General features: G+C 47.5%; 3 protein-coding genes across 4 annotated transcripts; 1 reads left to right on the top strand and 2 right to left on the bottom strand.

The window, feature by feature from the left end:
* Window positions 1–8,988: 8,988 nt before the first annotated feature.
* LOC129591827 (uncharacterized) lies at window positions 8,989–12,540 on the bottom strand. 2 transcript variants are annotated; one of them, XM_055487654.1, is made up of 5 exons: window positions 12,430–12,540; window positions 11,455–12,317; window positions 10,419–10,542; window positions 9,527–10,309; window positions 8,989–9,305 (listed from the first exon to the last, which is right to left on the bottom strand). In XM_055487654.1, exons 2-5 carry the CDS (start codon window positions 12,311–12,313, stop codon window positions 9,146–9,148), a joined length of 1,926 nt encoding a protein of 641 aa, XP_055343629.1. In that variant the 5' UTR covers window positions 12,314–12,317; window positions 12,430–12,540; the 3' UTR covers window positions 8,989–9,145. The 2 variants fall into 2 exon arrangements, with proteins under 2 accessions (XP_055343629.1, XP_055343630.1); XM_055487655.1 differs by having other exon boundaries at window positions 11,455–12,314.
* A 929-nt stretch (window positions 12,541–13,469) lies between these two features.
* LOC129591722 (MLX-interacting protein-like) lies at window positions 13,470–19,962 on the bottom strand. The gene is made up of 13 exons (XM_055487494.1): window positions 18,832–19,962; window positions 18,639–18,745; window positions 18,055–18,260; window positions 17,808–17,964; window positions 17,653–17,745; window positions 17,471–17,592; window positions 16,701–17,204; window positions 16,218–16,377; window positions 15,946–16,140; window positions 15,101–15,416; window positions 14,636–14,762; window positions 14,449–14,578; window positions 13,470–14,116 (listed from the first exon to the last, which is right to left on the bottom strand). The coding sequence occupies exons 1-13, from the start codon at window positions 19,362–19,364 to the stop codon at window positions 13,893–13,895; spliced, it is 2,874 nt and encodes a 957-aa protein (XP_055343469.1). The 5' UTR covers window positions 19,365–19,962; the 3' UTR covers window positions 13,470–13,892.
* Window positions 19,963–20,293: 331 nt separating this feature from the next.
* LOC129591741 (carboxypeptidase D-like) lies at window positions 20,294–25,458 on the top strand. Its single transcript, XM_055487522.1, has 5 exons — window positions 20,294–20,622; window positions 21,140–21,724; window positions 22,703–23,187; window positions 23,865–24,555; window positions 24,950–25,458. The coding sequence occupies exons 2-5, from the start codon at window positions 21,241–21,243 to the stop codon at window positions 25,186–25,188; spliced, it is 1,899 nt and encodes a 632-aa protein (XP_055343497.1). The 5' UTR covers window positions 20,294–20,622; window positions 21,140–21,240; the 3' UTR covers window positions 25,189–25,458.
* The last annotated feature ends 1,425 nt before the right edge of the window (window positions 25,459–26,883 follow it).

Here is a 26,883-nt window from a genome sequence, read left to right as displayed (position 1 = left end):
ACTTTCAATTAAGCGGCTGCCTTTTGCAGTGGGAAACTCGTGGCAAAAAAACCGCCGATGCCGATTTCGCTTTGATATAAACAAATATTTATTTAGACAGGCTTGTAGAAGATATTCTATGAAATTCAGGACGAATGGACAATAAGTTAGAGAATGGCAGATGTTTTCTGGACTTCCGGTCAGTTTTGGGAGCCGACGTCCAGAAAAACTCAACCATGGCTTTGATCAAAACCGAATTACACTTGTCTTAACGAGCATTGATTCTTTAACATCTTAATGCATTTCGTATGTAATGATCGGTAAAGGGGGATTTTCAGGAATTTGTTTTGCGAAAGGCATTCCAGTTTTGAAACGCACTGTTTTTCTACCCCGCTCCAGGTTTTTCTTCCTGGATTTTGAAAGACATCTTTTACTAAGCTCAGATATATTTATCAAGTACAAAATACCCCAGGCTATCGGGTAATGTTTTTGAAAAAATTGTTGAAGACGAAAGGAAGTTTTAAAAAATCAGTTTGTGCAGTGTGCCAATGTGGGTGGCTCACCCTCTGTAAACACCCATTCACCTCATGCATTCTAAGATTTATGTTGACATAATATATCAAGCAAATTTAGAACCTCAGTGTGACGTAGGTAAATTAATGTTTAAATTTCGCAATTACTTTTTAATTTTTCAAATCGATTTTTTGCATCTTCAACTTACCGAGTGTATGCCGTACTAACCTGCACTTCCGGTACGACAAACAAGTTGCTACTTGAAACGAGGTAGTTCCGGCAGGTGACGAGCGCGTACTGGCACTTCCAGTCTGCGTGTCCGTGGGCGGGCCGGCGGTTGCGCCGAATACATACGGCGGTGGTAATGGCGACCGGCATATATGGTGGGATTGCATGCCGTTCTGCTGGTCAGTTGTTGGTGCCGGTGAGAAATGTACAGTACAATATAACGTACGTAATTTACAGTTCTATAACGCATATAGATAGAAGAGCGACATTCCTACTTCCGGTATATACTGACAACTGCAAAATAGAAGTATCCAGATCTAACGAACGGGTTCTACAGGTGGTATCAAGAAAAGAGCAAAATGTCTGCGATCATAAGAACGATTATTTTATAGTACTCGTATTTTTGGAACAATTCTACTTCGTTTTGTCTGTATGAACATGTGAAATACAAGTACGATACCATAAAATTATTATAGATACATCATAATTATAACCACAATTCGGCTACGAATGTACGTGCAGCCGGTCATTCATAGCATGCGAGTACGAGAACAATACAATATATATATATATATATATATATATATATATATATATATATATATATATATATATATATATATATATATATATATATATATATATATATAGATATATATATAGATCTCGTACAATAACTCGCACGAAATCAAACATCTGTACAATATGTAGTACGAAGCGAATTGATATTCTGTCATCCAACAGACCATGTGCAAAAATTCAGAGTCCTGGTAAACTACAACTGTTTCGCGCCCGGTGTTAATTTTTTGGATGCGTTTTTCGCACATATGCATAAATAAGTCAGTACGCGACACAGTCACCGGTATCCCGTGACCTTTCGACTCCTTCCGCCGCTGTCAACATCCCCCATCCGCAGTTCCTCAATGTCCATCATGCAGTTAACCATTCCCAGCATAATGCATAATAAGCATCCGCGAGACTCCACCGATCCGTCTTCATTCCCACTTCGGTGGTGGGATCTGGCAAGTATTTCCCGCACATTTCCGGCGACATGTAACGCAAGCTGTGGGGACAATCGGCTACCGCGCCCTTATCATGATTCTATGGTACCATCTGGTAAATCGTACTCAATCATCAGCATTACTGCACACCACACACCTCATGACCTTTTGAAACTTAGCAACATCCTACACTGCTCACTGGAGATACAGCGGGGCAATGCGGCATCCGTGATCCAGTACCTTGACAGCCCAAGTGGTCGCGGAACATTTCGTCGTGGGACATTTCGCCACAGGTTTTTCGTCGCAGCGGCTAATTTGTTTTTTAGGACCACTCGTTTTGCAGCCGTTTTGTTGTGTGATATTTGGTTGCGCGACTTTTGGGGAGTCGAAAATTTATCGACTGATTTACGGGAACGAACAGTCATATGACTATTTGCCAAAAAACTGGTTGTCCTTTGACGAAGTGTCCGTAAAACCAAATGTCCCGCGACGACCTGTCGCGTAGCCGATCAGTACCGTGACAGCCCACGTGGTCGCGGAACATTTCGTCGTGGGACATTTCGCCACAGGTTTTTCGTCGCAGCGGCTAATTTGTTTTTTAGGACCACTCGTTTTGCAGCCGTTTTGTTGTGTGATATTTGGTTGCGCGACTTTTGGGGAGTCGAAAATTTATCGACTGATTTACGGGAACGAACAGTCATATGACTATTTGCCAAAAAACTGGTTGTCCTTTGACGAAGTGTCCGTAAAACCAAATGTCCCGCGACGACCTGTCGCGTAGCCGATCAGTACCGTGACAGCCCACGTGGTCGCGGAACATTTCGTCGTGGGACATTTCGCCACAGGTTTTTCGTCGCAGCGGCTAATTTGTTTTTTAGGACCACTCGATCGTTTTGCAGACGTTTTGTTGTGTGATAGTCGCGTAGCCAACGGTTTTTCTATACTGATACATGTGTAATTCGGTTTTAAAATGAACGATCGACGGAAGTGGCATAAACTGTTTGCATTTATTGTATAAAAGGATGATTTAACGTGTTAAAGATGAGTGAAAACGCCTGCACGTTTTGTGTGTCCTCGGTGGCGGGTTAACTAACATTAAAGATCTTACACCACCTTCCAGTGTGACAGAAACAAAACCTTAGAAAAGCAGGGAAACACCACCGGGCCGCAAACCCGACACTCATCACACAGCCAGCACGGCTCAGAACATGTTAAAAAGCGGTAATTCTAACAAAATGAAACCAGGTTATGGCGCCGCTAACTCCGCCCACTTTCCACGATCACTCGGATGATTTCTGCACGAAAGACCAGAGGAAAAGGAGAGAGAGCAGCGCGTTACGGGACAGTTTCTCCAGGCCGAGATTGTGCAGTCCCTCCGAGCACCACTGCTTCCCGCGGTAATGCGATGACGGTCGCGGATCGCTGGTCTGCGCCACGCTGCCCACGCACAACATCTATACGCAACACAGGATACTCAGCCGACGGATGATGCTACAGTACGGCATTTTAACGTAATTTAACTTGGAAATAAACGACCTGATTCAGTGATTCTGGCAACTGCAAGTGTATTACTAGTACGTGTAAGTAGTACACACTTTGCATAACACTCACAGCTCATAATGCAATGAGTGTATTGTGCACGGTCCCTTCCCATGTAACTGGGACAAATTCTTCATTTGATCATGTTTGTTGAGCTAAGCTCGCCTTGTAAATATTGAGAAATTAAATATCACATTATTCAAACAGTTCTGCTCGTCTTCGAAAAGATTTGAAATACAATTACAATCTGGAATTAAAAACATATACTTACATATATCTGATACATATCTGATATATTTCATATAATTATATTAAAATATAAAATATCAATAAATAACATATAAAAATATTTGATATAATAACTTATATGATACATTTGAAAAATGGCTCCTACTTTCCAGACCATCTGGCGGTGATGCTGACGCTCCGCGCTATCGTCGGCCGCGATGTCTTGCAGCCACTCGGCCAGCGCCTGTAGCTCGTCCGCCTCGTCGGCAGTGGGCGTCGGCAGCGGCGCTTCCATGGCATCCCACACCGTGGCCGGCCACTCCCCGCTCAACGGCAAACGCACCGGGGCCAGTTCGGCCGCGCCCCACGCCTCGTTCAGCCGCGACCACAGGCCGCACTGACGCGACACCCGACAGCCGACCAAATGGATGGCAGCACACGGTAGACCGCGCGTGGTGACGATGAAGTCATCCACTTGATCCGTGGAGGAGGGTTCCGTCCAGCCGTGGGGATGGTGCACGCGACACGGGTCCGGACGGGTCAGGAAGGTGAACCACCCGTGCGCCGATCCCTCCCAGCCGCCCAACGCCGGCAGGACGCTCGTGCCGCCGACCACGTACAGCGCCGCCAGGCGGATCCCGGGCCGGGTCCGCGCCACGTTATGGACCATGTCGGCCGGCCACCATCAGGAAGTGCATGGTGTCCAGGGGACCGCTGCGGGTATCGATGACCAAGTGCGTGGTGGAGCGGTTCAGGCAGTGGAAGAGGGGCGCCGTCAGAGTGTACTGCAGCTCAGTACGACGACGGCTACGGTCCGTCTCGATGACCATGGTGGCCGTCACCGCCGCCGCGTCGAGGATAGCACACCGTTCCAGGCGGAGCACACCGGGCGTAACTTGGTTTGCGCCGTCGCATCGAGATGGCCGAACACTTGCTGCCACACATCCGTCTTCACGGCGCGCCATTCGTCCAACGGCGCAGCGCACACCGGAAGCGGCCGCGGCTGGCGCAGCAGGGCGGGAAGGCGCTGCATCAGCGCCTGGTGCAGTGCTTCAACCAGAACCTGTACAACCAGACCAGTAACTCGGTCAACCGACGACAGCCACTGACAATCTGACGCTCTGAAGCAGCATTACCACGTTGAACTGCTAAAGAGATGTTCTGTTTCAAAAATTCAAGACGACGAACCGGCGAGAATCGTAGTCTTGAATTTTTGAAACAGAACATCTCTTTAGCAATTCAACGTGGTAATGCTACTTCAGTAATCGGGACCGTTAAGAATGTTGTTTTGTTTAACCGTAATTAGATCCTGATATTGTTATCACGCTATGGAATTACCAATATCTGACGCTCTTCAGCCAGTTTAGCCAACAGGTTGTACAATGTACATAGGGCACATGTACAGCTGCAGATTAACACGCTGGACGAAATAGTGCGCACTTCACTCGGCTTACAGTATTAGACATTCTTCTTACGAGTAGAATGTGTACTGACGAACCTGTGGCATGTCTGGCGAGTGCTCATCCGCAACACTTTCGCACAGTTTCGCACTATACTGCACATGCCCGTCCACGACGTCGATGCCGACCACCTCCCCGCCGCGCACGATCCCGGGGTCGGTCTCCATCAGCAGCGCATACAGTTGTGCTGCTGCCGCGCCCTGACAATCCCCGGGCAGTGGCCGACGGTACTTGACAAAGCGTCCCGGTGCAATCCGCCGGCGCCGCGGCAGCGTCACCATCTTCTCCCCCTGTCGCTGCGCCCGCGCACCCGTCGTCCACCAGTCGCTAGGCACACGCCAGCGGAGGCGCTGCAAGGGGGCCAAGTCGGTCCAGGCGGCGCCGCGCTGATCCTGCCCCTGGACGACGGCCACAGCGTGGAAGAAGCGACGGCACGATGATGCAACCAATGGCACGGTGGACGGGTGCAGCAGTTCCGCGGGCCACCAGCGCCACGCCCCGCCCCGCCGGCTGATTCCCGGCGCAGTACCTCCACAGGGACCTTCGTCGTCCATGACTGCTGTGCCAAGGTAAGCCAGAACAGCCTGTAGCTAGTGCAATCGGTTAGGAAGGCACTGTTGCTCTGGAACGCGATCAAGTCGCACAAGTGCTTACTGTGTTACAAGGGGAAAATGCACAACCTAATTATTGCAAGTTACAATGAAGTAGTTATTATCGCGATAAAAGTAGTGCAGTGGCCCTCCTTCTGATGCCGCCAATACGCTTAATGCATGTGAACTGCTTGTACAAGTATTAATGTTTTCACTTTTTTTTGCAGTATAATTGTTAGTAGTGTGCCAGTTGCGCACGTAGCATATTCATATCGGTATCACTGTGCTCTTACTAGTGTGTAAGTATGCTTTTCAAGTAGCCTCCGATGAATGTTCACGGGATGTGGAAGAAGCGTCCGTAAAAGACCTACCAATTCCGATCCTGGCGTGCATCCTGACTAGTGTCGATGCTCACAGTCGGCAACGCTTTTCCCGGCGAGTTAACGCTACAATCCCTTTTCCACAGCGGTCTAACAGCACCAACGTACATTCGCAAGATCCTAGCCATGGCTTCGTTAACTGTCAACGTTTCTATCAATGCAGTCGATGAGAGCAAACCCAAAGAATTATAAAAGGTCACCCCACAAAACCGTTTTCCCTTAGCGACTAGCACAAACAAAATCATGCCACCATCGCCACGTTAAGGTCATGGTATCTTAGCGGCGATGAAGTGTGCTGTTCGATAGGATAGATATTACGAAGCTGGGCATACATTTCATTTCGGTTTACAGCAGAAAACAAAGAGATCTGTATGCGAAGAGAGGGTGAATTTCTGGATATTTGCCCGACCGTTGCCGAAATGATTCCACATGCGTAAAGCCATGCCTCTCGAAATAAGTGAAAAAAGTAATTACTTTAATTAGAAAAATGTTGCACCGGTATTAACGCAGCACACCACACGTTGCCTGCATCCGTCGCGTGTGCCTGTCGCAATACACGAATCCAGAATGTGCGCTGATTAGGTGGGCACACCGGGCAGTGGCGCCCTGCGGGATTTAAATAGGAATTAAGCCAGCGGGATGATGCACGTTCAGGCGCTGGCATGGTCTTTAGTTTGGCATTTGGGGGTTCCACTTCGAACCGGCGCAGCGGTTGCTGCACTGTCGGACTACATGTATTTCAGCCGCGGCAGCACACCTATGACCGGCGAGGCTCGTCGTATGCGCTCATTTCCATCGAGGATTCCCGCTGCGCAATGACCAGCCGCGAAACTCTGGAAGACAGTTAACGCCGCAATTCATGGAACGCGCGTTATCCTACCCTACGCGCGCGTGTGTAACCGTAAACAGACTGTATCGATACGTCGATTCCTCGTTCCAGGCGCTCAGTGAATTACGGCATATTACCGGATACACAGATACATAAGCTGCTATACGTATGCAGTATTTATGCGCGTTGCCCCTTCGGACATCCGGCACAACAGCCGCCTGGAAAATAGCGGCCACGGAACGAGCACTGATATCCCGTATACAGTTGGTGACCTTTCACGACCGCGAACCTTCTGGCTTTCTGTCTTGGCTTTTTCCGGCACTTTAATTTGTAGGATGTCCGCATCGGAGGTCCGCAGCGGCATGCCAATGTGACTGAACGTTTCCCGAAGGATTAAGCATGTTTCATAATACTGTATGCTGACTTCAAAGCGATTACCACATTACTTTCATAATAAAGAGCGTTGTTGCAATGCATCTGCACCGGTAACCGCGGAAGAAACAGTCACAAATTACGATGTTTCTGTGCGAATATCTCTATTTTGGGAAGTGACCCGGTACGTGGTACCAGAACAACCAGATTAGTGTACAATTACATGCACGAACACTTTTGCTTTTGCGCACTCCAACCGTTTTTTGCACTGTTTTATGACATTGTGTAGCCAGATGATTTGTATATACATTGGCGTGAAGACCGTTTGTGGGTGCAACATCCGGTTGCGAAGTTGTGGGTGAAATCAAACTTCAAACGTTTAAACGTACGGAGCGGTACCAAAATCTCATTATCAAGTCATCTGAAGAGTTCTTCAAATCTTGAAAACAAAAACAAACATAGAAATCGTTTCTACACCGAACGTAGTTTCCGGGCATGCGCACTAGTTTGATGCCGGGTGACTTTTATTAACCGAATTGTCGATCTGCAGTACGTATTTAACAGCATATGTACTCATTTACACAATTATTTTAATGAAAATCTGTGCGTTGTCGTACGATCGCGAACTATGACCATCATGAGTGCACGACAATAAGTATCGGCATCCTTTCATCTTTGGCTTTTCTGACTCGTGTAGCATGCGTCGATGCGATCATTATGAGCTGTGACGCCAACGCCCAACGGCACCCGACTTTATCACAGAACTCATGGGCCAGTTAACCGTGTACTGTTACTTAAATTTCTAAGCGCGAAAACATTTCAAGAGCTAATTCCGGTTAAAACAAAACAGCGTTCTCAACGGTACCAATAACAGAAGCGGAATTTCAACGTTGAATTGCTAAACAGATAATCTGTCTGTAAAAAAAGTAAAAGTTAAACCTTACTGTCCTGTCCAACTGACCATTTCAGTTCGCTGGGTGGCAGTAACCAGTCACTAACCAAACAGTGACAGTATCTTAAAGCCACTTCCACCACAGCGGGAGCGGCCGCTGTGCAGGCAGAAGGAAAGAAAGCAGGACTATATTTCTATCTGGCCGGCCGCTACCTATTCGTCCCGATCGCTTTCGAAACACTGGGCCCGTGGGGACCTTCGGCGATCGCCATCATCAAAGAGCTGGGAAAAAAACTGCAGCAGCACACCGGGGAAGCACGCTCGCACGAATTTCTGCGACAGCGTTTGTCCATCGAAATTCAGCGGGGAAATGCGGCTTCAGTGCTGGGCACGATGGAAGGGCTAGGTAAACTAAACGAAATTTTTCTGTTATAGTCAAATGTGTTCATTTTCTTGCTTATGCATTGCGTTTTTGATTTGACCAACAAAGTCCGAAAACAGTGACCGGATATTAAAGCACAAACCCCGTGAAAAGTGACGTACCCATCAACACAACGGGTTAGCAGGAACCAAATGCCACACAAATTCCAGAAAAAACTGACGAATGGACATGACCAGCACCGTAATTCCTCGACTACTCATTGTTCAAAAGAGCTAGAAGAGCTGTTTTATTTGTTCTAGCTGTTCGGTATTTGAGTTTTAAATTGTAAATGGCATTTGCTTGTACAAGGTTGAAATTAAAGTTTATATGTGACCGGATATTAAAGCACAAACCCCGTGAAAAGTGACGTACCCATCAACACAACGGGTTAGCAGGAACCAAATGCCACACAAATTCCAGAAAAAACTGACGAATGGACATGACCAGCACCGTAATTCCTCGACTACTCATTGTTCAAAAGAGCTAGAAGAGCTGTTTTATTTGTTCTAGCTGTTCGGTATTTGAGTTTTAAATTGTAAATGGCATTTGCTTGTACAAGGTTGAAATTAAAGTTTATATGTGACCGGATATTAAAGCACAAACCCCGTGAAAAGTGACGTACCCATCAACACAACGGGTTAGCAGGAACCAAATGCCACACAAATTCCAGAAAAAACTGACGAATGGACATGACCAGCACCGTAATTCCTCGACTACTCATTGTCTTCCTCGACTTCTTCCACTTCGCCGTCGTCCAGGTAGCATCCGTTGAGGGCGGCGAAGGTCAGGTTGTTGAGCAAACCCACATCCAGCCGGCGCATATCCAGCGTCTCCCACTGCCGGCCATCATCACCCGCTCCCAGACTGTTGAACCTAATTCGACAACAAACATCATTTCCGCTGCACGGTAATTACGGACACCAGAGATTAACGAAAATGTTAACGAGATGAATGAAAATGTTAAATTATAACAAAACACGAAATTATTGACAATGTTTTCTAAGGTCACAGTAAGGTGAAACAACCACGCGAATCCGTATCGCGAAAGTGCCCGAAGCGCGAAAAAACGTCCAAATAGCAAAGAAACTGCTTACAGCTGCAGGAATTTGCGCATTCCTGCCCGTCCGTCATCGGGCACCGTGTCCGCCCATCGCGCAAACAACCCGGCGATCTTTTCCCGGACGTGCTGCCTCACAGCGGGACAGTTGTCGTTGGCCGCGGCCAGGAAGCGCCGGCGCTGCTCCGTGGCGGCTTCGTCGCAGTGGAAGCGGATCAGCGGAATCGTCACACCCACGTCGATGGGGGAGTCCTCTTTCCAGTCGGTGTATAGGGAGGCTGGTATGAAATTCTCGTCGGTGCGGATGTACATGCGGTTCCGCGCTGACCTTAGGATCGAGCGCGACGCCTTGTAGTTGACAAAGACCAGCGCATCACAAACGCTCATCATGTACGACACCGCTCGCAGTGTGTACTCGTCGTCGGCGACATCGATGCCATACTCCGCCTGGTAAGGGATATTGATGGCTAGAAAGCGATCCCCGGGGTCCGCAGGCACCACAGCCTTGTTCCGCACCACGATTAAGGACAGGTGAATTCCTTTAGTGTGCAGTACACTGCGGACCATCTTCATTTTCTGTTTGAGATCGATCAACCCCCATTGGTCATCCAGAAGCTCGTCGCGGTCGCCCAGCAGCAGCAGTGCTGCAGTGTTGGCGGTGACGGCGTGGTCCACCGCGGTAAATAGCCTGAAGAAGCGGGGATAGATCTCAAAGGAGAATTGGTGCGTACAGGCCCTTTGCGGCCACATCTGGGCGCTGTCCAGGATGACGACGCGCTGCCCGTATGTCCGCACAACCTCATTCCATAGCCCGCACACCCTGGTCAAAGACAGCAACATAAGATACCACTACAACAGTGTCGCTAATGCTGCTGATGCAGTTTGCATATTAATCCGTGCGGCAAACGCATTCAGTTGGGAGAACTCGCCTGGAAAAGCGTAGCTGAGTGTGCGCATCCGCATCGACACCAGTCAGGATGCACGTCAGGATCGGAATCGCCAGTTCCTTTATGGACGCTTCTTCCGCACCTTTTGAGCCGCCGCCGGAGGCACCTTCAAAAAGCATACGAGTATGAGCATAGTACTGTAATACTACGTGTGCATTAGAGGTCTCAAACCGTACAAAATTTTCATACTATTACGTACGGTTTTACCGTAGCGTTTTACGGCTACGGTGCTCATTTTTTACGTTTTACGGCTGCATGGATTAAATTATTCTTAAAAACACGAGATTATTAAAAGAATAAATATCAAGTTTTCTAGCGTGGAGCAACCTATACAATACCGTGCCGTTTTTGACCGGCACGCGCAACCACACTGAAAAGGCGTTCGTGGACCGCAGTGCAAAACATGTCGAATAATTCACATTACAATGGACTTCAAAATTTTGTTACACTTATATAATCACAAAACGCGCGCAACCAGGCACTTTTCTGTACTTGAACAGCCAAATTTTGAACTGGCCATCGGCCTGCTGACATTAACGCTGACATCTTGCGCATTTCCCAAACGGAAACCTTCGAACGATATCTCAGACGAATAAGAAAAAAATTTCAAGAATTTTGATACCAAACAAGCTGTGTTTTATGAGATCTAAGAGAAAATCGACGCATCTAAAGTTTCTCATAGACATAGCATAGGATTTGAATCCACGGTTTGATTTCAGTTTTCACACAGAAATCGTGTGCTTTGTCTACGACGAACTAAAATGGCTCGATTTTCTCTTAGATCTCATAAAGGATGACCTGTTTGGTATCGAAATTCTCAAAATTCTTTTCTCTTGCGTTTGGTATATCGGTTGATGGTTTTCGTTGGGAAATGCGCAAGGTGCAGGTGTTCAAAGTCTTGCACGTTCCCTTTTCATTGGTCATTTGGTCGCGGCCATTTATTTTTACTGGTCATTCGGTCCCGGACCGAATGTAACAAAATTTTGAAGTCCATTGTAGACTATACGCAGGCACTGACCGCCCTCCAGCTGCTGTGGTACGACGGCAATGTTCTCCACTGAATGCTCCTGCAGGAAACTCTGGCAGACCTCCTTGAGGACCTCCTCGTTCCAGGACATCCGGCGCCCGACGGCCGCATTGTGCATCTCCAGACAGACAAACGTCACAGAGTCCGTTCCCGCACGAACAAATAGGCGCACCACTACTTCGACTCCTCGAAAAACTCCCCCGATGAGTCCCCGGAACGCTGGAACGGCGTAGAACGGCGTGCCACCACCCTCCACCCGCAGCAACGGCGGATTACGGAACAGACGCTCTCCACTGCCCAGACGGAACTGGCATGCCCGGCCCACGAATTCCGGCAGGTGGTCGACGTGGCGCAGCTGGCCGGCGGCGGGGAAGGGGATGACGTGCTTGGTGTACGTCAGACCATCCGTGCGCGCGAAGAAACTCTGTCCATCACCCGGCACGGGTAGGGCTTCCGCGAACAGACTGCCATGCACGAAGAAGCAATCCTGAGGCTTCTGCTCATCCAGACACACCGCCAGGAACACGCTTCGCCACTGCGCCACGACGCGCGCGGGACGGAAGACCAGCGGTCCACCCGGGCGCTCCCGCAGCGCCACCTGCACGACGGTGTTGACGTACGTATCCAACGTATAATATCGTGAGTGGTGCGGCCAGATGAGACTGGTATGGATCCACTGGGGCTGGACTGTGCTGGCATCGAAGTCCACGAGGAGCTCCTTTCCTCGGACGTCCTGAACGTAGCCTAACCACCACTGGCCACCGTCGCGCCGCACCAGCACCGTGTTGGCGTAGTTGGTCTCCCGCGCACCCGTCCACACTTCCCGATAGAAGCGTGGCGTTGCGCTCATGCTGCTGCGAAAACAACGCCGAGAGTTAGCGTACGATGTAAGTACGTACCAACAGAAACGAGACAGCAGCAGCGTGCAGTCAAGAGACTGAACAGAGCACGCTGAGTCCCACTCACTCGACGCTGTGGTAGTGGCAAAAACAGGAGAATTTCCACGGAAAATACGTAGCCTGTGAGGATACCAAATGATAGAACGAAAGAAAGCTGGCTCTCGTCACAAAAAGCAGAATCAGCTCTCAAAGCAAGTCCACAAAAGTGAGAACTGTCAGATTTCTGAACAAGCCGTTCTGCAGACTGTGCACGCGAATCGGTGGAGTAACTGCCGTCTCGTAACGGTTGTGCCATAGAAAAGAATAATACTGTATTATTATTATTCTTTTCTATGGTTGTGCAGTGCAGCCGCTGCATGTTTCCCGGGTGATAACAGGCCGACAGTGGCTTGCGCCGTATTATCGCGGCCAGTTTTGATTTTCTGATATTTAAAGTCGTCCATGGATGTTCTTTTTGTAACAGTTTCTTGAAAGTTCTCTTAAATTAACGAAAAACAGCATGACAGCGAGTTACGCAGCAGCATCTACAAACAAAAGGCGGTCGAACAGGAGACAAAATTTCATATGAGTTCGCTGCTGGTGATGCTGTTCCCAAATACGGATGTTGCGTGTCCTGGCTGGATTTCTGTGCTGGCGCAGTCGTTTTGCCTGTATCGACCGACCTGTTGCGCTTCTTTCAAGGTCTTTGGCGGCGGAAGCACGCTTTCGTCGAGGGTTTGGGCTACTTTTTCTACGCTCTGGGGGTGGAGACGTTCGGAACTTTTGGAACATCGTTTACGGAACTGATTCGTGTTGTTGGCCGGAAGATCCGCGACGCTACAGGAGAGCCTCGATCCACGGCCTTTTAAGACATGTAGTCAGAGGAAACGCAGCAGCTGTTTTGGGTATCTTGAATGCACGTCATAAGATTTTGAATTACAATAATCAATAATGATTATGGGTGTTTTTTCAATGTTTAAAATTTATTCATTTTAATTAGTGTAAACCTGCGGAAGCATACCGATGTGTGCATTGGCTATTGCCTATTAAAAGAGAAGGAAAAAGTTCTTTGGACAGCTAAGTACTGCAATGCTGCAGTAAAATGTAAACTACGTATCAAGTAATGTGCCAGCACTTGCAGTTCTTGTTATTTGGGTGGCCATTGCCAATAAAATAATTTCCTACTTGAGTCATAAATTTCTGACACTCGTATCCAAGTTTGACCCGAATAATAAACTTTCCTTTTAAATTGGTATGCAATTGAAAAACTGCAGAAATTTCGGCACGCACACCCCACACGTGACACGAAGCGATTCTTGACGCAGCGCACAATTATTCCTCTGGTCTGAATAACCAACTCGACAAACGACACTATGAATTCAAAATAACGCCTATGTGCTCAAACAAAAACACCAGCCGCAACCGGCCTCCGCCATTTCGTGTCGGTTGTCGGTACGCCAGTGAATAAAATCCGTCGTATAAACGAGAAGCACACACGCTCCGTCGCAAGGCACTGTCATAAGGCGCGTTCCTCGATTCGCCGTCCGTTGATCAGGAGAAATGCGTCCCCGGGTGCGGCGACCCGCGAGTGTTGTTGGGCGAGCCGAGGGTGGTGCTGTTGCCCAGGGAGGACGTGGAGGAGGAGGTGGAGGGCGAGGCGTAGGCCTTGGCAGCCGGCTTCGGCTGGACGGCCTGGCGGGCCTCCTCCGGGAGGCGGCCGGGGTCGCTGAGGATGTGCGTGCTGGTGCTGACCTTCCGCATCGACTCCTTGATCACTGCGCCACCCCAAACAACCAACCATGCATCAGAACAATATAAAAAAATAAAAATAGTAAATACCCAACTTTTTTTTAAATTAAAAACTATTAATATTGATTTTGGTTGTTGTTTTGAAATTCCTAATTGTGCAATGCTGGCCGTAATGATAAAAATTACGACAGTTATGTCACGGTATGAGCATCAGTAAAGACATTTTAGTAAGAACATTAATAATGAATATAATCAGAATAAAAAATGAATAATAAAACGGAATAAATTAAAGAAAAATAAATAATAATAAAACAGAATAATTGCGAAAGTTAAGTGAGGGACAATCAGCGCTACGTACAGGGCCGCAGCTGCGTGAGCGTGCACTGCTGGTCCACCCAGTTGAGCACGTTCTGGCCCAGCTCCTCCACGCCGCGACAGGCCACGCTGGACGCGTACGAATCGACTAACGGCCGCATCGTCAGGCTGAACTGCAGCGTGAACGGGTTGAATGAATATGCAGCGGTAAGAAACGCATCTGCACCTACCAGCCAGTACTTCCAGTTGTGCATGGTCTGCGCCCGGATGTGCTCGTCCAGCATCTCGTTCATGCGGTCCTTGCGGGCGCGACTGCTGACGGGGGCGCCGGTGGCCGGCAGCTGCTGCTGGCACACCCTGCAAACACCCGTCCACCGTCTTTTAACAGGAGCAACAAAATTTGAAGATTAAAAAATTTTATGGTTCATTAAACATTTGAAATGTTATAAAAATTTATCCGTAATTTGAAAGCTAACCAAAAGTCACAAAATTTACAAGTACCGGTTGTGAAAATTAGGAAAAAAAATATTCAACAGACTCAGAACTTAATTTGGAATTTATCTGCAAATTTTAATTTTGGCACTGAGAAATTATTCCGCAAATTAAAAACTATTCTATAAATTAAAGAAAATTAAAACTTGATTTATTATTAGTCGCAGAAAATCAGTGTTTCCGATGGTGTGTTCGTGGCTTACGTGACGGCGTGGTTGATGGCCTCGATCTGCTGCTTGAGCGCGTCGGCCTCGGCCTGCATCTGGCGGCGCTCCTCCTTGAGGCGGTGGATGTGCTCGGCGCCGCGCTGCAGGATGACGGCCTTGCTGACCTGCTTGCCGGGGCTGTGGCTGGCGCTGGCCGCCAGCTGCGGCACCATGCCTTGTAATATCTCGAAGCCGCTCTTGATGTCGCCGCGCCGCTTCTGCTCCGCCGTGATGTGGTTCATGCGCCGGCTCTCGCGACTCCGCGGCCGCTCCCCCACCGACTCCTCCATGCGCCGCCGGAACAACCCCGAATCTATCCATATTCAACCATCGTAATTATTTTTTTCCATCCTGACAGCCATAAATCCAGAAAAACTTTGCCGACTTCCATAAACGTTCAGAAATAATTGTTCAAAATTTCCAATTACATCCCCATTTCCCAATTGATTTATGAACTTATTTAAATTGGCAGAGTGATGATCAGCACAAGCCAGACAAGACAGATTAATTAGTGTAGTTAAAAGGAGTTAAAAGAAACCGTCATGGTTTTCAATTTGATGCAGACTAATTTTTTAATATTTTCATAATTCCTAAAATTTTAAATTCAAAAAATATCTATTTATCTACAATGTGCAAATAATTAATATTATTATTTAAACTCGAAATTTATCTGCAAATTTCAGAATTAATTTAAAATTTTACTCTAGGAAATTAAAAGTTACGAGTATCTTGGAAACATAATGATAACCAGTCGTATATAACCAGCTATGGATTAGAACATTTCAGAATTATTTAAAATATCCGAAAACTGATTAAGAAATTAAAAAAAAATTAATCTGTACCCTGAAGAAACGTGTTTTCCACTTTGGGCACGACCAGCGGCTCACTGACGATCTCCGCCGGCAGCACCACACTGGTCAGCGTCGGCGGAGCGGGACGGATTTTGGGCTCGTTGGCGGCGGGTTTGGGAGCCAGCTTCTTCCTGGAGGGCGATCCCGATGCCGGCTGGATGACGCCGCCGGGGAACACCGGGCCGCCTGGTGAAAAATACGCGCTTATTCAAAAATAAAATCCCTGGAGTTTAAACCGGCAGCTTTCAGGTTCGCAGATTTACTTGTCAGCAGACGAGCCAGCGTCGATCCCTCGTTGGACGACGGGAGCGTGACGGATAAAGCCGTTCGTCCGGGAGCGTTGAACTGCGCAGACGGGACGCCCGCCGTCGAGGCGCTCTCGGCTGCGGCTTTCTTGCCGCGACCCCGGCCTTTGCTGATCGGCTAAACGACAGACAAAATTAACTTAAAAAATAAATTACAAATTAAATTACAAATTAAATTACAAATTAAATTACAAATTAAATTACAAATTAAATTACAAATTAAATTACAAATTAAATTACAAACTGCATTCCAAATTAAATGCAAAATTAAAATTCCAAATTACTGTAAATTAAAAGCTAAAAATTAAATGCCAAATTAAATTTAAAATATAAGTTAAAAATCAAATTACAAATCAAATGCCAAATTAAATGTCAATTAATTTAATTCCAAATTTCCACATATTACTCAAACTGTCTATAATAAAAATATAAAGCACTAACATGCACTTCCGGTACGACAAACGCGTTACTATTGGGCACAATGGAGTTCAATCGGCTGACGGGCGCACTGGCACTCCCACTCTGCGCGTCGGTTGGCGCGTACCCCGCCTGCGCCACATTCCCGCTGCTCGCCGAGATGGACCGGCCAAACGAGGCCAGCGCCGCCAGCACGTCCGGCTGGATCAGCGGGCCCCCGCCGGGCGTCGGCCCCGACAGCGAGCGCTGCCGGATGTCCTCGCGGCGCAGCTCGAACTCCGATAATCCGCTCTGTGGATGCTGCGGGCCCGCGCGGAAGGTGTCGAGGGGCTGCATGGCGTCCAGGGTGCCGCCGCTGTACTGCGTCGAGTACGTCGTCGGCGGAGCGTACTGTGGAGAGGCGTAGTCGGACATGTAGGCGCTGGAGGTGCCGGCCGCGGGCGGGGCGCGGGAGGGGTTGGAGGAGGGCTGGTGGGGCGCCGGGGGGCTGACGGACTGGACCAGGTAGTCGGGCAGCGCCAGCGATTGCTGTACAACAGCCAAAATAAATGAACAAGAATTATAAAAATAATATTTATACGAATAAATTAATAATAGTTAAATCGCTGTAAAATAAACCGACAAGAAATAACTCTATAGCAATTAATAAAAAATTAGTATACTAGTATCAGTAAAAAATTAATCTAATAATTAAAAAACCAATAGCAATCATTAATCAAAATAAGTTACACAGCCCACGATTAATAATAATTAAATTATAAATGCACAAGAGTTACAAGGATGCTCAGACTGACCTTCCAGTACGCGTCGGAGCCGCCGTAATTATCCTGAGATATGAATTCCTGCGAACTACCCATCCCGAATTGTCCCACGGGATTGTAGCCGGACGACGCTTGATTCTGCTGCGCAAAGTACTCTGCAACACAGCAAAGACGTTATTCAGACAGAGAACTGCTTAGTGCTGCATGTGCCCTACCGTTTAACGGCTCCAGCGTGTCCATCAGGTCTTCCAGCGACGGCTGCAGCGGCAACAGTCCCGGCTGGATGAAATCCGCGTACCCGGCTTGCGCTGCATCAAATAAACGTTAATTATAGAAAAATTATAATGATAAAGGTAGAAATAGCGGATACCGATTTCTCTGGGATCGGGGAAGGCGAAGGGCTGCTGGCCGAGGCGGGCCAGTAAGGCGTCGGTGAAGTCCGGCAGGAGGACGTCGTCCAGCATCATGGGCTCCTCCAGGCAGGGCTGCTGCAGCATACCCTCGTTGTGCGGGTCATAGCTCATCGCCTGCATTTTACAGCAATTTTTCTCGTGAAGATACCTCATCAGAGCAGCCGAATACAGATATTATTGTAGTAAATGATGAGGACAACGTACACTGGCGCCCATGCTGTCGGTGCGGGTGCGGACGCCGGAGATGCGGTCCTTGTACCACAGCCGCCAGCGGCGGTACTCGGAGGAGACGATGGACTGCCGGCGCTTCCAGTACTTGCCCTCCACCAGCACCGACTCCGTCTTGTTGTGCACCGAGTTGTCCACTTCGATGGAGAAGGGCGCGATCAGCGGCCGCACTTGCTTGATAACTGCACAAACATCTTCTGTACTCGTACTACACCGTAATTATTTTCCTGTTTTAATGGCGCATGTGAACTTTTTAAAGAAATAAAATTCGCTACAGTTATTAAGCCTCTACTCTCAAATATCTCCTCATTATCTTTCTATGTAAATCAAATGTTTAAAATTCCAGCCGAAAATCTGCGCACTTGTATACGTTCCAATAAATTAAAAATTAATAATTATCAGAAATTTTCGGAATCGCCGAGACAGATTTTTTTGTGGTATCTGATGGTGGCGATCTTATAAAAATTATAATTAAAAGATTTAAAATTAAATTAGCAGTGTAGTTAATCAAATTAGAAATAAACTTAATAAAGGAAAGTAATTAATCCGAAAATAATTACACTGCATGTGCCAGGCGCGCCAAATGACGTTATTCAACCGGATCTTGATGGTCCAGCGGAGCTTCAATCCCTTGAAATTATTCCACTTGGGAGACGTCAATTTCGCCCTAAATTACCACCAGTTATATAACTTATATTCCCCTGACACTGGCGGCTGACAGAGTAAGAGAGACATGTAAATGCCGCCACCCACCTGTAGGCCAGCGTCATGCACTCGAACAGCTTGCTCAGCGACGAATCGATCAGCTTCCCCTTCTGCTGCTGCGGCGCAATGTTCATCCGCGACCGGTGCATCCCGTCGTGCGTCATGGAGTTGCTGCGTCCCCGCGGCAGATGCGCCTGCTGCGCGCGGTAGGCGGGGCGGGAGGGGCCGGCCTGGGCGGCCACCGGCGCCGTCTGCGGCGGCGCCTTGGGAGCCGGGCGCGGGTCCTCCGGAGCGTCGCTGAGGAGCTCCTCCGAGCCGGTGGTCACCTCGTCGCTCTCGTCGTCGTCGTCCTCGTCCTGCGGGACGTTGCTCATCATGAAGTGGCCGCTGTGGATGATCTCCTTGCCCCCTGGAGCATGCCCCACTCCCGTCGCCCCCAGCAGCGCGGGGCCCCGCCCGGCCGAGGGGGAGCGGGAGCCGGAGAGGGCGCTGGCCAGGCGGGAGTTGCCCGGGGAGGCGCGCTCGTCCAGCCGTCGCAGGGAGGACACGGGCGCCGCGCTCCGGCTCATGGTCGATGTCATCGCCGACGACGGCACTCGGGATCGCCTCGCCACGCTTCAACCAGGGAATACACGCGGCGACTTCACAATGCTTTTTCCAAAAATAATTTATCGTTGCCCCAACGCATCACCCCACGAAATCCCGATTTTCTTGTCGACTCCCGAATCGCTCGATCCAATAACAGTCCAAGCTTTCGCGCTTTTTTGGCTGTAGGAGATGCGAGCCAACTTTAAAAATCCCGTAAAAGCACGCTCAACAGGTCAACGATAAGATGGCGGATAAGAATTGATTGAATTTTTCTGGCTGATGAAACAGTGCATTCCACAGTCAAGCTGCCAAGTGCGCCTCAAGCAAACCGATTCCTTTCTTCACAAATTCACAATACTGTCAGTACACAGCGTTATCCCGTCTCGGCCTGCAACGTCAAACACACGGACCAACGACGAAAATCAGAAGGGTAAAAACTGAGCAAAAACTCGATAGGCACTCTGCAGTAATGCAAAATATTATTCAACAAAGATTAGGTTATTAGAAAGTTCTTTGGCTGAAGTCGCATGTTGTCGCGCGCAGTTTTGGGAACTCCAAAGTCAAACAAACCCAACACGAACTGACGACGGAACAGCTGGCTGACTGCACCGACTCGGACTGGCTGGCGCGGTTAAACACAAATGCAACGCGAGTCGGAGTCGAAGTCACTGAAGCGCTCACACAGCGAAGACAGTTCAAGTCTCAAGACACACCCTCGTACGGACGTGTGACGTAGCGTATAAAATGCAGCGTAAGCAAAAGCCGCTAACTGGCTGCGGTTACGTGGGGTCGATGTACGACGAATCAGTGCGTACTACGTACGGCGCAGCGTGCGTACGGCAGCTGGTGAATGTTCAGTGACGTAATGGCACGCCACTTTTCCAATATGTATTGGCAAATTGGACAGACGTCATCCGATAATTTCTCCCGGATCTGATTTGGATCAGATCCTTTCATCTTTGATCTTTGGGACATTTGGAAATTTTTCTCTGATCGTTTGTTATTTACTGAAGCAGTGGGGAGTTTATTTGATGTCTCTCCAAGAATGAAGCGTTGAGGAATCCGTCACTGACTCCGAACGCAAATCTGTTGGCATGTGCAGTTGACTCTTGCGAGCGCCGAGTTTCTCGTTTCTTAATCTTCCTGTTTATTTTTTATACCTGTAAAAAAGAATGAAAAGGAAAACTGTTTGACACACGCTGATCCTCGCTTTTTACTGTGGCCACTGGGACGATCGGGACAGGCGATCTGGTAAGAAAAACGGGTGCATTATAAATTATTCGGAATATTTGCAGAATATTTCAAAAATTTTCCTTGATTTCGTGATCTTTGTTGACATGCCTGATGCTGGCACTGCCTGGCAAGATGCGATAGGATATCGAATTATTTGAAATTGTTATTTAAATAATTTTTAGATGAAGAAATTCATGAAAATTAAATGTATGAATTAAACACAGTGGAGTAACCGTTTAAAATAATGATGGTGTAGCAGAAATACCTGTCTGTTAAATTGTCACTATTTTATTTTTAATTTCATCTCTATCCATCTGTAAGCAGTAAGCAGAAAGGTTTGAAAAATAATTTTACACATTCATTTTTCTTCTGCGAATTTTCCTGCATCACAGTTTTGTTTTTAATTACCCATAACTTATAAGAAAAATTCTTTGGAAAATAAATTGTAGAAATTCACTGTTTTAATTGCACATTTTTTTATTACTTTTTATTTCACACCATTTCCCAAAACAGTCCAGAAATTTAATTTCCGTAGGTGCTAGTAGATTAATAGAGAACTCGATAGTCCGGTGGATGGACAGTGGCCCGAACGACGATCTCCTATAATCAGTATTGACTGAATAAACCGCTGCGACGATGGACGCCTTCCGGTTGATGCTCCCCATCCTCCTGCTGATCCTGGAGCAGACCGCGTCCACCGGCGGCCAGCGCCTGCAGAACCCCTTCTTCAACCCGATGCAGCAGCAGATGATGATGAACAACATGCTGGGGATCAACCAACTGCCGCGTCCCAACGACGCGCAGACGGCGCAGCTGTACCTGGACGAGCGCGTCCCGGAGGGCAGCCAGAGCGCCGCCAGCCAGACCACGGTCCCGCGCCTGATCGACCGCATTCTCCCGTGTCTCGGGGGCAACGCCACGTTGGCGGCGCGCGACTGGCTGCATGAGCCGCGGAAGGAGCAGTTCAAGTACCACTCCTACCAGGATCTCTTGGCCAAGATGAACGATCTGGCCGGGCGGTTCCCGGGGATCACGCGGCTGTATACGGTGGGGCAGAGTGTGCAGGGACGGCAGCTGCTGGTTATGGAGATCTCCAGCCAGCCTAATGTGCACCAGCCGGGTAAGAGGGGAAATGTCTTGGAGTGCTACTGGTTTTCTCCTTGGCTTCTGCGCTGCGACGATTTTAATTTTTTTTTAATTTAATTTTCATTTTTAGTGTCACTTTTTTGTAGATGGACAATTTTTCATTTTTTAAAAAATAAAATTTCCGTTTTTGGTGTGATTTTGTACAGATGGAAGGTTTTTCAGTTTTTTTTTCAGTTTTTGGAAAATACAATTTCAGATTTTGGTGTGATTTTGTACAGATGGAAGATTTTTCCTTTTTTTAAAAAATATAATTTCCATTTTTAGTGCCATTTTTTTATAGATGTAAGATTTTCCGTTTTTTAAAGCACTTTTTTCGCATCTTCTCCTGGAATTCGTTTTATGAGTTCTCATTATTTTGGTCAGCTATTTTTTGTTGAATTTTCACTGAAATTTGTGGTGAATTTGCCGTTGATTCGTTTTCTCGAATGTTTTATTTCCGTAACATTCAGTGCCTTTCATAGGGTGCTTAATCTTCGTTGATTATCACGAGGAAATTATATATTGCATTCTTTTTTGCACATTGCTTTCCCAAAACTTTTTGTAATATTTTTAGAATTTTGTAAATTTTTTTGGGATTGCATTAAGACGAAGAAATTTTCCTGAAGTTGTGTAAATTTTCCTAACGTTGCATAGGATCTTAATTATTCCAGTCGATGGAGCACCGATTTACTGAGAAGTTTATAAAAAGTTCTCTTTGCTGTTTTCTCTTACACTCATGATTTAACGGTGAGACGTGCCGATCCCATTAGCAGTAATTTATTTATGCTAGAGGCGTTTTTATTTGACGGGATTCCATCACGGGTGAAGGAATTACTTCCGCTCGCTGCTCGTGAATGTAGGCAGCGTCGAAAAGCAGTTTATACGTATGCGACGTGCGTCATAACAAGATGCCGGCATTTATCGTCCGTGGAATAATCATAACGTTTGACAGATGTATTTATTTCCCGTACAGGCAAGCCGGAATTCAAGTACGTGGGCAACATGCACGGCAACGAGGTGGTGGGCCGGGAACTACTCCTCTTATTAATCCAAGCCCTCCTGGAGAACTACCACGACTCCCCATGCGTCCAGACCCTCGTCAACGCCACCCGCATCCACATCCTGCCTTCCATGAACCCCGACGGCTTCGAGGCCAGCCATCCCGGGGACTACGAGAGCGTCCAGGGCCGCGGCAACGCCAACAACGTGGACTTGAACCGCAATTTCCCCGACCAGTTCCTCACCACCAACGACAACGCCCGCCAGCAGCCGGAGACGGCCGCCGTCATGGCCTGGATCCGCCGCTACCCCTTCGTCCTGTCCGCCAACCTCCACGGGGGCTCGCTGGTGGCCAACTACCCCTTCGATGACCTGCAGCAGAACCCCACCGGTCCCGCGGTGTACAGTCAGAGCCCGGATGACGCCGTGTTCAAGCAGCTGGCCGAGGCGTACTCGCAGGTGACGATAGGAATAATTACCGTAAATAACGGAGAGACCAGTACGATAGGAATAATTGCCGTAAATAATCTATCTTATCGACCTGACTCAACGGCAGAGAATGAGCTGATAATCTCAATGCGGCATCTAAGTCTAAGAATCTGCGCGAAGCGAGAAACTGCACGTCCGACGATAATTTAATTAAAAACTCAGAGTATTGTGGAAAGTGTTCCATCTCACGTTAATTGGAATGGTTTCTTCAGCTAGATCGCGTGAACGCTAGGCGTTGCCTTTTGTAAAACATCTTATGAAAGTTATTTATATATACTACAACCCCCGAAGACTAAATCACAAATTTTAATTAAATACAAATTTAATTTAATTTAATTACCTGTTGTAACTCGTTCTTGTATTAATCTAGGTAGTATGTTTCGATACATTGCGCCCTGTGTTTGATTTCACCAGTAAAGTTGAGATTTAATTACAAATTTTAAAATGAGGAAGCTGATCACGACTGACTGATGCCCAAAATACTGTCACTCACGGACTTACTGTGTAGTCGCAAGGCACCTCTGTGTAGAAAACCAAAACACACCCGAAAATAATACAGAACGTTCTAGGAAGTACAAGGAATAATAGCAAGTACGAGTAAAGAGATTAAAGTACGTACAGTACTAATGGCTGACGTTCCGTCACAGGCGCACCAGACCATGTACGAAGGCCATCCCTGCCGACGCTACATGGACTCGGAGTACTTCAAGGACGGCATCACCAACGGCGCCAAATGGTACCCGGTGGCCGGCGGGATGCAGGACTGGAACTACCTGCACAGCAACGCCTTCGAGATCACCCTGGAGCTGGGCTGCTGGAAGTACCCCACCGCCGAGCACCTGGCATCCTTCTGGGAGGCCAACAAGCGCCCGCTGATCGCCTTCATGATGGAGGTGCACAAGGGCGTCAAGGGCTTCGTCCGCGACGAGGCGGGGCAGCCGTTGGAGGGCGTGAGTGTCCAGGTGGAGGGGATCGATCACGTGGTGACGTCGGCGGTGGACGGGGATTATTGGCGGTTGTTGGTGCCGGGGACGTACCGGTTGTTCGCTTACAAGAAGGGCTATGAGACGGAGCGCCGCAAGGTGACGGTGCTGGCGGAGACGCCGGCTGTCGTGGTCAACTTCACGCTGAAGAGCAGTGGAGCCGGGATGACCACCGCCGGCCCGGGCGATGAGGTGCAGTTCGACATGGAGGTGGTGCGGCTGAATACGCAGCGCCCCGTGGAGGAGCTGGAGGCCGACACCACCACCAAGCGGGAGGTCGGGGCGCTGACGACTAAAAAGGGCCAGGAGGAGATTTCAACTGGGCTGGGTTTCGGCATCATGCTGCTGTTTTTCTGTAAGCACAGCCTACATAATTAATTTTCAAAATTTTTGAACTACTGTAGCTAATATTAATTTATTAAGAGTTATTTGGAAAATTAATTTGTTTTGAAATTTAACTGGAAAATTTATATTTTGAAAAATAATTCGGATGTTTATTTGGTACAGTCATAAACGTAAAAAACTAAATTCGAGATTAGCGGTTAATATGAAATAAATTTGAATAATTAATTTTTAAATAATTTCAATAAATAAATTCGATATTCTCGTTAAGAAATTTGTGGATTAATTTGCAAAAAAAATGTTAAATAATTTCTTATCCATAATTTTCAAACTGATGTCATGGTTATTCGAGAAATTAATTTATTTGAAAATTCAACGACAAACCTGGCGATGTGATATGGTTGCAGGCGGATCGGTGCTGATGCTGGGCTTCTTCGTGTTGTGCTGCGTGAACATGCGGCGGCGACGGGCGGCCAGCAAGGCGGACGTGGAGGTGGGCTTGGCCAACGCCAACAACCGGCGCACCCCGGTGCGCATGCAGGACCTGTCCGGCTCCCCGTCGCGACTGAAGCCGGGGGTGGGCCCGGGGGCGGGGCGGCGGGAGGGGGCCGAGGCGCGCTCCCTCCTGGCGCAGGACGACGAGTGAGGCGTGCGCGGCGGTTTAGTTGGTGTTTAGTTTGACGCGTTCCCTTTTGTCTTTCTCTCTCACTCGGTGTTTGGACTCTTTTTGGTATTATGCATCTCTCACCCAGTCTCTCTCGTTCCCGTTCATTTATAAAGATGTTGTTTTATTTGAATTCTCAGAGTCTCTAGATGGTCAGTCTGTTGCGGGAGGTGGCCGGCGCCGGGCAGTCGAGTGATTTGTGTTTCCGTGCTGTTCAATAAGCTGCAGTTTTGCTCAGACGATCCATCGTGTCCGATCACGATAGAATAAATTCATTAATTTATATGCTAGCGCATGTAACGCAGAAAACACCAAAGGTTATGGAGTTCTTAGAGTACTAAGAACTCCATAACGGACTCGCTAAAGTAGAAATTCTGCTAAGCGGCTATTACAATTAGTTAGTAGAAATTATTATTATTATTGCTGAAAATTCAAATTATTTAAAAGTATTTTATTTCGGCAATCACTTGCTGAAAGGAAAGCTGCCTTGCGTTGGCATACTGGTGTAATTTAAGAAAACAATTTGAATATTAAAATAACAACGTAAGTCGGCGACTTCCTAATCAGACAAAATGTTGAAGATCAATGTAAAACTGATTTTTTAAGAGTATTTTAACCGTATATTAAATCAAAAACTTTAATTTGTCGGTGAGTAGATTAACATGTAACTGATGTACCGTAATTATCGAATTAGAGGCCCAGGGTTACAAATATTTCAAATGTCTCACGGGGCAATTACGGGCATGGGCTTGTATTTCGGAGGGGGCTTCAATTTTTCAAACTAGCTTTTTTTGCATTGGTTAGTATGGGCTATATAGCATTTAATTACAGTAAGCCCATGGGCTTATATTTCGGGGGGAGCTTATAACTTTCAAACAACCTTAGGGTGGGCTCTAATTACGGGGGGAGCTTCTATTTCGGGGGGAGCTTATAATTCGATAATTACGGTAAGTAAAGTTCATACTGCACAGTAACAAAGCAACCGCAGACAGGCGGCTGTTCAAACAAATGGCCAAACTGTGAATGAGTTTAGGACAATCGGCTCACCAATCGGCCAGCTTTTCACAAGCTGGCTCACCATCAGCCGCAGTCCACACAGTCGACGGAATCTGTCCAGCTGATCTGAAAATAGCGGCATTTTATTGTCGATGATTTATCTGCGCAAGTTTTTTTTCTATTTCTGCACTGATTATTGTTAAATGTTATGGCTCTTTATTAATTCTGGAGCCTGAATGTTTTGATCGCCTTCGTTGTTCTGGACCACGCCTGACGTTAGGGATCGCGAAATGAAGCGAAAACAAGTAGGTGAGTACGTCGGTTGGTTTTTTAAAAATGTACGTGAGCTTTTTCTGGTTGTACGTTTTTGTATCCGGCGTAAAGCAGTTGCTGCCGTGATCATTGGCCGGTTTTTCTCGTTTTAAGACATTCTAAGATCGCGGTGTGATTAATTTGCGTGATGTTGGCATTCATTTGGCCGTAGCTGGTCTACCGACTCTACATATTTCGTTGTATACCGACCGTTCAAACTACTTAATAAAAAGGAGGTGTTCCCCAGGAAATTGCAGACGTCTTTTATGGTGCCAGCCTCTTCGCCTTCAAGAAAAAGGACGGCGGCATCAGACCTATAGCTGTCGGATTTTGTCTTCGGCGAATAGTATGCCGCATCGTGACATACAG

The sequence above is a fragment of the Paramacrobiotus metropolitanus genome, unplaced genomic scaffold (genome assembly GCF_019649055.1).
Source record: "Paramacrobiotus metropolitanus isolate TYO unplaced genomic scaffold, Prichtersi_v1.0 Parri_scaffold0000048, whole genome shotgun sequence".
Taxonomy (NCBI): domain Eukaryota; kingdom Metazoa; phylum Tardigrada; class Eutardigrada; order Parachela; family Macrobiotidae; genus Paramacrobiotus; species Paramacrobiotus metropolitanus.
The sequence above is the reverse complement of the archived record's forward strand: the minus strand, read 5'-3'. Positions and strand labels throughout refer to the sequence as shown.

Bases quoted from the DNA above. Each gene is read 5' to 3' on its own strand.
- LOC129591722 (XM_055487494.1), bottom strand. From the start codon at position 19,364: ATGACATCGACCATGAGCCGGAGCGCGGCGCCCGTGTCCTCCCTGCGA. The intron at 17,205-17,470 runs GTCAGTCTGAGC...GCTGTTGTACAG, and splicing joins GCTCCGACGCGTACTGGAAG to CAATCGCTGGCGCTGCCCGA. The intron at 15,417-15,945 runs GTACAGATTAAT...GAATATGGATAG, and splicing joins GGAAAACACGTTTCTTCAGG to ATTCGGGGTTGTTCCGGCGG.
- LOC129591827 (XM_055487654.1), bottom strand. From the start codon at position 12,313: ATGAGCGCAACGCCACGCTTCTATCGGGAAGTGTGGACGGGTGCGCGG. The intron at 10,310-10,418 runs GCGAGTTCTCCC...GTCTTTGACCAG, and splicing joins ACTCAGCTACGCTTTTCCAG to GGTGTGCGGGCTATGGAATG. The intron at 9,306-9,526 runs GTAAGCAGTTTC...TTGTCGAATTAG, and splicing joins ATGCGCAAATTCCTGCAGCT to GTTCAACAGTCTGGGAGCGG.
- LOC129591741 (XM_055487522.1), top strand. From the start codon at position 21,241: ATGGACGCCTTCCGGTTGATGCTCCCCATCCTCCTGCTGATCCTGGAG. The intron at 23,188-23,864 runs GTGACGATAGGA...GTTCCGTCACAG, and splicing joins TGGCCGAGGCGTACTCGCAG to GCGCACCAGACCATGTACGA. The intron at 24,556-24,949 runs GTAAGCACAGCC...ATATGGTTGCAG, and splicing joins CATCATGCTGCTGTTTTTCT to GCGGATCGGTGCTGATGCTG.